The following is a 10297-nucleotide window of genomic DNA, read 5'->3' as shown; positions in this document are numbered from 1 at the left end:
CAACTTTTCCACACAGAGGGTGGTACGTATATGGAATGAGTTGCCAGAGGAAGTGGTGGAGGCTGGTACAATTGCAACATTTAAGAGGCATTTGGATGGGTATATGAATACGAAGGGTTTGGAGGGATACAGGCCAGATGCTGGCAGGTGGGACTGGATTGGGTTGGGATATCTGGTTGGCATGGAGGGTTGGACCGAAGGGTCTGTTTCCATGCTGTACATCTCTATGATTCTATAACAGACAAAGTTAAAATCTTGAGTCAGATGTGACTCTATATGACTGAAATAATTCTCCCCATTGCAAGAACAGAGTGTGTACACAGCACTTACAATGAGTGTCAGATAACTTGCTTTAAAATATGCAGGAATACTTTATACAATCACTGATTTTAAATATATCCCACACCAATGCAGAAAAATAAAGAGATACAAGTCTTTACGGGGTGGACAATAAATGCTGATCTAAACAGCAATGCCTACGGCATATGGTTGAATATTATAAGTACAAGTTGTCTCACTGCCAACTTCAAGGAGTTGGACAATACCAGCAATGCTTGTATCTCCTGAACAAAACAACAGAACATAAAGACACAGGAGTCTCAAAGATTGTTCTATTCACTAAATGGCCTTAATTACACTGCCATAATTGCCTGTCTGTGCTCCCCACTTCACCATAACCCTTGACCCCTTGTAGACCTAACGCGACTTAGGAAAATTGGAATTAGGATAATCCTGAACTTGGCATGCTTGAATTATGCCTGACTTGTTTAGTCTGATTTGAGAGGTTCCTCAGCCAAAATCATGAGATTCTATTATGAAGCCACTCAACATGATAACAGTCTGCAATAATCACTGGCACTCTAAGCTTCCCTCTTCACCACTGTTACAACACTTGGCAATGATTCATAAAAACAATCAATACAAATATTTAAAGAAGCCCACTTGATTGTAACTGTAGCAAAGAATGGGTTGCAATGTTGTGAAGTGTCTTCCCACCTGTTTGCTTTCTCCCTGTTATTTAATGCTTGCCCTTCCAAACCTTTTCAAGATTGATGACGTGCTGCATTGGTGGACATATCCTTTCACTTAGGTTACCCAGTGCTGGGAAATACTTCAAAGAACTCAACGAAGTATGATATTCTAATGAAATGCATTTGGGAAAAGGATATGAAGTATTCGTCATTCCCAGACTAGACCATCCCTGAGAACAAACTAAAATACTGAGATAAAAAATAATATTTTTCCAAAAAAAAAATTAGGATAAGCTTTAGCCAGGTCATGGCTTTCCTGAACAATGGATCAGGTCTGAAGAGTCGAGTGACCTATTGCTGCCCATAATTCATGTTTTTAAGACACTGACAGACATTGGCTGTTTTTCTTCCTAAATTAATGCCATAGGAATTCCACTCTAGTGTGCAGACGCATTCCTTCAATATCATCCAAAAGATGGCACCTTCAACAAAGAGACACTCTTCAGGTTCTAGCCAAGCAAAGTGTCAATTTAGACTTCACACCCAAGTGCAGAAGTGGTACTTGAAATCACCAACTTCTAACTCAAAGGATGAAGGCAGTTACTCCACTGAGAGGTAACACAGGACTAACAGATTGAATGATACATGCAGTTATGACCCTCAGAAGTTTACTTACTTACCTGTTTATGGCATAGAGGCAAGGTACTCCGTCTCCAGGTCAAATAGTAGTAGTCACTCCCTCGGGTTCTGGGAAGATTTCCGCAGCAAAGTCTCCGCTGCCTGAGTCCAAATGCTGCCAGGCCTCTGGCTGCACTCTGCCTGCAGCTCACAGCAGCTGCCATGCATGCATACAGCCCAACGTCACTGTGGTGTACAAAACCCCGTTACTACAACTCTCCCGAAAAACTCACTTTCTTCAGACAGCCATCAAACAAAAAAACCCCACTATGCAACAAATAAACAGACACTCTGAAAGCCTCTTTACTTATTTTACTCACATGCATGACTTATTAAAAACCTCATCAATACAGTTTCCTAACCTTCAACACAGTTATTACAACCCATTGTAAGTTTCAGTAGCTCCAACTCCAGTTCTATTGCTCTCCCCAGAATAGGCCTGCAACAATTTCTATAACAAGCCTTAAGAGGCAAACCCACAGTTCTACCAGTCTCCCAGGAGCACCAGGCTCAAAGTGACCAGCCCCCCCAGAAGTCCCAAGCCCAGTTCTAACACAATAACCAGTATTCCTATCACAAGTTCTAGCAATGCTCCCAAAGGTCCCGATACCAGTTGTATGAACAATGCCATTATAAATGCCTTGCCACTTTAACCCAACTCCCAAATATACCAGACAGTTGTCCCACCTCAGCTCTATCACAGTCCTCATAATTCCCCATCCATGACAGCCCCACCTCATTTTACCCCAGTTCTACCCCTCTATTTCCATCAGTCCCAGTAACCCCATTCACCAGTTCTACCCCAATATTTCCATCAGTCCCAGTAACCCCATTCACCAGTTCTACCCCTCTATTTCCATCAGTCCCAGTAACCCCATTCACCAGTTCTACCCCTCTATTTCCATCAGTCCCAGTAACCCCATTCACCAGTTCTACCCCTCTATTTCCATCAGTCCCAGTAACCCCATTCACCAGTTCTACCCCTCTATTTCCATCAGTCCCAGTAACCCCATTCACCAGTTCTACCCCTCTATTTCCATCAGTCCCAGTAACCCCATTCACCAGTTCTACCCCTCTATTTCCATCAGTCCCAGTAACCCCATTCACCAGTTCTACCCCTCTATTTCCATCAGTCCCAGTAACCCCATTCACCAGTTCTACCCCTCTATTTCCATCAGTCCCAGTAACCCCATTCACCAGTTCTACCCCTCTATTTCCATCAGTCCCAGTAACCCCATTCACCAGTTCTACCCCTCTATTTCCATCAGTCCCAGTAACCCCATTCACCAGTTCTACCCCTCTATTTCCATCAGTCCCAGTAACCCCATTCACCAGTTCTACCCCTCTATTTCCATCAGTCCCAGTAACCCCATTCACCAGTTCTACCCCTCTATTTCCATCAGTCCCAGTAACCCCATTCACCAGTTCTACCCCTCTATTTCCATCAGTCCCAGTAACCCCATTCACCAGTTCTACCCCTCTATTTCCATCAGTCCCAGTAACCCCATTCACCAGTTCTACCCCTCTATTTCCATCAGTCAAACCACAATAGCCCCTCCCCCAGCTCAACCCCAACCACAATAGCCCCGCCCCCAGCCACAACAGTTGCACCGCCAGCTCCAGCTCGAGCCCGAGCCCGAGGTTGCCGCCCCCGCTCCGGCTGTCTAGCCCACAACGGTCCCAGGGGCCAGCCACAAGCCGGTGTCGGCGCCGGACAGGAGCACTTTTGACCTGGAGCTCAGACCTCCGCATCAGCTTCCTGCGGCGCCATCCTCTCCGTACCTCCCCTCCCGGACTCGCGGTGTGACTCCCCCTCCCCCAGAAAGGCACACGACCTGACGGTGAGCGCCCACCTCACCCGATGCCCTTGGATACCGGGAGCCGAGTCGCGCTGCACATGCGCCGCCTCAAGCCGCGGACGCTTCCAGAAAGCGACGTGCCTCCCGATTGGCTGGAGGCCGACGAGAGAGAGACGGACTCTCATTGGCCGTGTCTGCGGCGGGTATTGTGACGTATAACGTTAGGACCGGTGGGAGGCGGAGACTCGGGCGCATGCGCCATTGGCATTTTAGGTGGTGTGGTCTGTCTTGCTCAGTGTAGGGCTAGCAACAACTAGTTTGGGTGGAGGGGAAAAGGATCTGAAACTCAAATTACTGGTGAAACTCAAAAGGTTTAGTAGCTTCTGTGGACAGAGATAAAATAGTATTCATGTTCCTAGTCTGATGACCCTTCTTCAGAAACTAGAGAGAAAGGATTTGCTGTATTTGAATCTGGGGCATGGTCTCCAACCTCCAATTTCCTTCTCTGGCATTATTTGATCAATAACATGGTGGAGACGATGTCAAAGCATCCATCCCCCCCCTCCCGTAACATCTATTGTTGACCTCAGGACTGTTAGAAACAAAATTCAATAAAATTTTGACGAGACCACCAAAGCTAGAAACAAGACAATTTATTCTACGATCTTGCAAGAAAGGACCCCAATTGCAGAGAGCAATTGAAGTGATGATGATTATTCAAACTACTACGTAGTTATACTTCTGAGCTGTGTGAGGTCACCTCTCCCGACTCCTGCATTACCCAATCGCTCCTAAGTATTTTGCCTCTGCCCATCTATGCTCCATGTCCATTGCCCCCTTCCCCAGGGTGGCAACCTTCCTTTCTGTAAGTGCTGACACACATTATTTTGTCGACAGTACAACAAGATCTGGTTTAACATTTTGTATCAATGCTGCTGGTACATTCCATTCTCGGACATTTCATTAACTTGTATCATTTTGTATAGCCCAAGCATTTCGGTTATCTCAGCTTTTTGCTGAAAACATAATTTGTAAAAAGAACTTATTTGCTATAATAATTACACACCAAAGTTAGTATTTAATTAACCACAATTATACACTGAAAAGTAGAGATACTCTTCCCTAAATACCTGCAGAGTTAATAGTTCTCTTGCTGTACCCCTTTTCTGTATGCTTTTGCTATATGTGCAAAAACAACACTTTTCCCCATTTCTAACAACTGCCCCATTTCTTTTCTTTTACCATTTGTGGTTTTTGCAATTTTATTTTCTGCCCTCTTTTCACTCTACGGTGCAGAGGTTCACAATCTTACCATTTCTGTCCTTATAAGTCTGTCTTTTTCAAACTCCAGGAGTAATCTGCTACTCTCTCTTTGTTGCTCTTGTATTGTTGTCCTCCCAAAGACATTACCAGCTTAGTCATTATCTATTTTAACACATTGAATCCTATCAGTAAACCTACAATTATTAGTAATACATGTATGCCTAAATTAGTTAACCATTTTCCCCAACTGGTCAGTCGCCAGTCACCCCATCCCCATCTTTTCAGAGTTCATCCGCAATTTCTCTTATATTGCTTAAGTTTTTCTTTACTATTTCTGCCTTATCTTCCACTATGGAAGAGGTGTCTGGGATGAAGGTGCAGCATTCCTTACCAATCAGCGCACATGTTCCCTCTTTTTCGGCCAAGAGATAGTCTAAAGCCATTTGATTCTGTAAAGCTGTTAGTCTTGTTGCTATCATTTCGGTGGTTATGGCTGATATCTGGGATTGAGTTTCTCCCATTGCGCCAGTGGTATCATTAATTAAATTTTCAAGGGCAGCCGCCAGTTTCTGTATTTCCACCCCTGCCCTTGTAGTGCTGTAGTTTGGGAGTAGTGTCCACAGCAGACGGTCTCCTTCAGGGACCTCTCAGGTCTTACGTCTTATCCCCCCCCTCCTTTCTTAGGTTGGGCTCATGTTTTTCTATTCGGACGTGAGGGACTATATAAGCAAGGTAACAGCAACCACGCTAGCCTTTCTTGTTTTAAGGCAATGCTTCATCAATTTCAGTACATGCATTTATTTCCACACATTCGGTCACACTAATATATTTTTCCCCGGGAATAAATGGATAGGCCTTCAGACCACATACTCAATATGTCCCGTTCAATACTTGGGGATTGTTCGTGGCAGTGGCTTGGTTGGTATGGACGCAAGATAATTTTCCTAATTGGAAGAGTGCGGCGTCATTTCGATTATAGAAACAGGTGGTATTCATTGCTCCTTTTGGTGGGGAAATTCTAAGGTTATCGATAACACCCTGGGTTTTCAGGGCTGGCCTTGGGAACCATCCCGCAAAGTTATATTTGCTCCTTTCAGATTCCCACTTTGTATTTTTTAAGCCCGAGTCAAATTGTTGTACGTTGTATATTTCTCTTTTGCTGAGCGGTATTACCGAGGTGGGGATCCCAGATTTGCCATGGTGTGGGACCTCTGCTCAGACCCAACAGTTGGCAAGTCCCTCTTGTTTGGCATAATGTAGTGAAGTGATTTGTCCCGCTTCCTTGCACAGTTAGTACTACTAATGTCATAATACTATACCAGTACCCACCCATCTCTGAACCCTGCCTATCACCCTATCTTAATCTTTTAGGCGCCAGGGAGAGGTGAGTCCACGCAACCCTTACAATCAATACAATATATATCATCAAACATTAAAAGAGTCTTTTATCTTAGTTCATTCCCTCTTTCTCAGCTTAACTTTCAGAGGGTTGTCTGTAGGATGAGCGTGCCACTCCGCCAATGGGGCATTCACAGGACCTTTGACGCGAGTGTGATGACGCCACCCTTTCTCAGCAGTTCAGATAGCTATCTCAGTAGTCAGGAGGGTTAGGAATGGTCCCTCTCAGCTCAGGTGGAGTTTGGTATCTTTCCAGGTCTTGATCAGGATCCAATCACCCGGTTGTCAAACTCAAGTGGAGGTATTTGGGTCAACAGACCCTTCTTCCTAAGGACAGACAAAGAAGAGCCGAGCACCACAATAAAGTTCTTTAAAAACTTATCATTGAACTCTACAGTTGGTAATTCCCCTCTTCCACCCAAGAAAGGTAATCCAAACATCATCTTATAAGGAGAGAGGCCTATATCATGTCTAGGAACAGTCCTAATCCGTAGCAATGCGATAGGTAAATATTTTGTCCATGGTAATCGAGTCTCTAGGACTAGCTCAGATAATTGCTTCATTAAGATTTGATTCATTCGTTCCACCCGCCCAGAGGAGGGTGAGTGCCAAGGGGGTGTGGAATTCTTGCCATTACTTCTTGTATAGAGCTCTTGAATAGAGCTCTCAAAGATAGTGGAATCAAGGGTTATAGAGATAAGGCAGGAACAGGATACTGATTAGGAATGATCAGCCATGATTATATTGAATGGCGGTGCAGGCTCGAAGGGCTGAATGGCCTACTCCTGCACCTATTGTCTATTGTCTATTGTAGAATCTTGAAAGTAAAACGGCTACCTTGGTCTGAATCTATACTTTCCACTATTCCATATCATGGGATGATATGTTCAAGGACGGTTTTCACCACTCCTTTTGAGGTGGCTAATGACATTGGGAAAGCTTCCACCCACCTGGTTAAGTGGTCTACTAAGACCAACAGGTACTTCTTGTTTTCCCACTGGGGGTAGTTCAGTGTAATCCACCTGTATACTTTGGAAGGGTCTCACTCCTGGGTTCCTTCCTCCTTTGAGCCCTTCCCTTATTATTTTATACATACTTAGAATCAGTGTAAATTGTTCCATCCCGTTTCTCTAAGTGTTTTAAAGCTTGATTTAATGCGTACAATTCATAGGTCTGGGCTGACTATGTGTTTGGCAAGTGGTCTGCCTCCACTGTTTGGTTTTTGTTACCGTCCACTACTGCATATCCATTGTGTCTTTTTCCTTCCACTACTCTCGATGATCCATCTATAAACAATCTATCCCCGTCATGTAAAGGTAGATCACTCAGGTCCTGTCTAATTTTGGTTTGATGCTCTATGATATCTAAACAGTCATGTTCTAATTCTCATTTGTCTAGAGGTTCTCCCTTCCATAAGAAGGTAGCTGGGTTTAGACAGGTGTCTGTTGCTAACACCAGGTCATCATCTTCCATCAGGATGGCCTCGTCAACCATCTCCCTGCCTTTTGGTTTAACACAGTTCTGACTTGATGGGGGAGGGGGGGGATACTAACGACTATAAGGCTGCTCCATCAGCTGTCTTTGCAGCTCCTAAATCTTTAAGTCCCTTTTCCCCCTTTGCAATAAACAACGGGGCACCCTGAAGATCTGAAATTGTAGGTATTAGGGAATATATCACTGCTCCTTGTGGATTCAGGGTGGCTTCTTTAGCTACCTCATCGACCAGTCTATTTCCTCTTACTTCCGGTTCGATCCCCTTCTGATGTCTGTTTATATGAACCATCGCTATTTCTCTGGGGAGTAATAGGGATTCCAGCACTTGTTTTATCAATTCCTCATGTGTTAGTTCTTTTCCTCTGCTATTTATTAGTCCTCTTTCTTGCCAAATTTTTTTTGAAGGTAATATCAAGGTAGTCATGTTCTGGATTGCCAAGGGCCACCCCCCTCTCTCTGCCACAGAAATGCAGCTGGATTCAAGCAACTGTCTGTGACTAACACAAGGTCATCCTGTTCTATTAAGATTGTCTCATATATCAAGATCCAAGAGTCTGTGAGCCATTGTCCTGCTTTCTGATTTAATATGGTCTGTACCTGATGTGGGGTGCTGACTATTAAGGCTCCCCCAAAAGTAAGTTTCCGACTCTCCTCTACCAATAAGACTGTTGCTGCCACTGTCTGCACACACTCTGGTCAGTAACGTATCTTTCCATTCTTTAATTAACAGTGAATTAATGCAGTTCATGTTTTAAATTAACCATGAATCAATATGACAGGTCACTGAGAATGTGTGAAGGAATCCTGCCAATTAATATTGATTCAGGCTAACACAATTGATTTATTGTAAATATTAATTATTAATTATATATATATATATTAAATAATTCAGGGTGGAAACGCAACAAGTGACTAAAACATTTTAAAAACTGTAATCGCACAGTTCTGTTATGAAGGAATCCTGCCAATTAATATTGATTCAGGCTAACACAATTGATTTATTGTAAATATTAATTATTAATTATATATATATTATATAATTCAGGGTGGAGACGCAACAAGTGACTAAAACATTTTAAAAACTGTAATCGCGCAGTTCTGTTTGTTTACCAGTCACTTGCGACTTCTCACTCTGTTTCTGTAATTGTTTTGCTCGAGCACATTCATTTTTAAGAACCTCAACAGATTCCATAGCATCATTTGCAGAGACTGTCGCCATAATCCAATTAACTTTTTCGTTCCCACTCCCTTTGGCTTAAAATTTAAGGCTGACCTTGCTGCCCCCGTATCGACCAGGAAAACTACGTCCTCTTTGTAAGGTCCCAGCTTTAAATTTATCAAGGGTTCCTGGTGGGTCCCCGGGGGCAGGAACTCCTGACACCTCTATTTTTCATCAAGGTTCATAAACGGCACTGCCTTTACTTCCTTTTTCGGATCTGGACACTCTCTCTTAAAGTGACCTGTCTTTCCACAGTAGTAACATCCCGTCTGTGGGGATTTCCACTTCGATCCTTGTTCCTGTCTACCAGACCCCTTAACATCTCCCTTTATTTTTAACATGCTGCCCGCCACCATTCCGGTTTCCTTCTCTTTTTAGTTTTGTCCTTTTCTTTATTACCCAATGTTTTGCTTAGACCTTGATTTTCAAAGAAATATTGCAATATTTCTTGCTCCCTGTAATCTCAAATATAATTTATCAATTTATGCTTGTCTAACTTTAAAGCCTGTTCCTAAATATACATTTAGGAATCTTATAAATTCATTTATTCAGTATTTAATATTTAAAATGTAAATGCATACAGTTCCCAACTTTGAAATCCACTGTAATTACCCGGTTTTAGTCCCATGATCCAAAATTAGTTTTCTTAAGTAGTCCTAACCAGTCATTGCTCAATTACAATGCTATAGGTCGTTAAGAAAATCTAATGCATGAATAATTGCCGAATCCAAGGTCACCGGTTTTAACCATAGGATGTTCTTTTTTTTTTATTTATTACAATCTAATGTTGAACTGAGACTTCAACTGTCCTCCACAAATCGTTTTTATGTAAGGTCCCTGTAATCTCAAATATAATTTATCAATTTATGCTTGTCTAACTTTAAAGCCTGTTCCTAAATATACATTTAGGAATCTTACTTGTATTATATATATTATAAATTCATTTATTCAGTATTTAATATTTAAAATGTAAAATGCATACAGTTCCCAACTTTGAAATCCACTATAATTACCCGGTTTTAGTCCCCTGATCCAAAATTAGTTTTCTTAAGTAGTCCTGACAAGTCATTGCTCAATTACAATGCTATAGGTCCTTAAAAAAATTTCTAAATGTTTTGCTGACACCAGCAAAAGGTCCAGAGAGTGAGATTTGTCACGCTCAGAGTCATAGCGATGTACAGCATTGAAACCGTTCGATCCAACTCGTCTGCACTGACCAAATATCTTAATCTAGTCCTATTTGCCAGCACTTGCCCAATTTCCCTCTAAACCCCTCCTATTCACGTACCCAACATGATGCCTTTTAAATGTGGTAATTGTACCAGCCTCCACTACTTCCTCTGGCAGGTCACTCCATACACGCACCACCCTCTGTGAAAAAGTTGCCCATTACATCCCTTTTAAATTTTTTCCTCTCACCCGAAACCTATGCCATCTGGTTCTGGACTGCCCCACTCCAGGGAAAAGACCTTGTC

The 10297-nt window shown here is 42.8% G+C and overlaps 1 protein-coding gene across 4 annotated transcripts in view; it reads right to left on the bottom strand.

Moving 5' to 3' along the window:
- The window catches only part of c37h6orf136 (chromosome 37 C6orf136 homolog), a 25305-nt gene extending 21702 nt beyond the window's left edge, over window positions 1-3603 (bottom strand). The window contains exons 1-2 of one of the 4 annotated variants that reach the window (XM_043678029.1): window positions 3508-3603; window positions 1652-1835 (exon numbers count right to left, since the gene is read on the bottom strand). In XM_043678029.1, coding sequence (XP_043533964.1) covers window positions 1652-1835; window positions 3508-3548 — 225 coding nt within the window. In that variant the 5' untranslated portion in view covers window positions 3549-3603. Of the gene's footprint in view, window positions 1-1651; window positions 1836-3393 lie in introns of all 4 variants that reach the window. The other 3 variants (XM_043678032.1, XM_043678033.1, XM_043678031.1) reach the window with 3 other exon arrangements.
- Window positions 3604-10297: the final 6694 nt, after the last annotated feature.

Source organism: Chiloscyllium plagiosum, chromosome 37 (assembly GCF_004010195.1).
Source record: "Chiloscyllium plagiosum isolate BGI_BamShark_2017 chromosome 37, ASM401019v2, whole genome shotgun sequence".
In the NCBI taxonomy this organism is placed as follows: domain Eukaryota; kingdom Metazoa; phylum Chordata; class Chondrichthyes; order Orectolobiformes; family Hemiscylliidae; genus Chiloscyllium; species Chiloscyllium plagiosum.
Note: the sequence above shows the minus strand (reverse complement) of the source record. Positions and strands in the feature narration are given on the sequence as shown.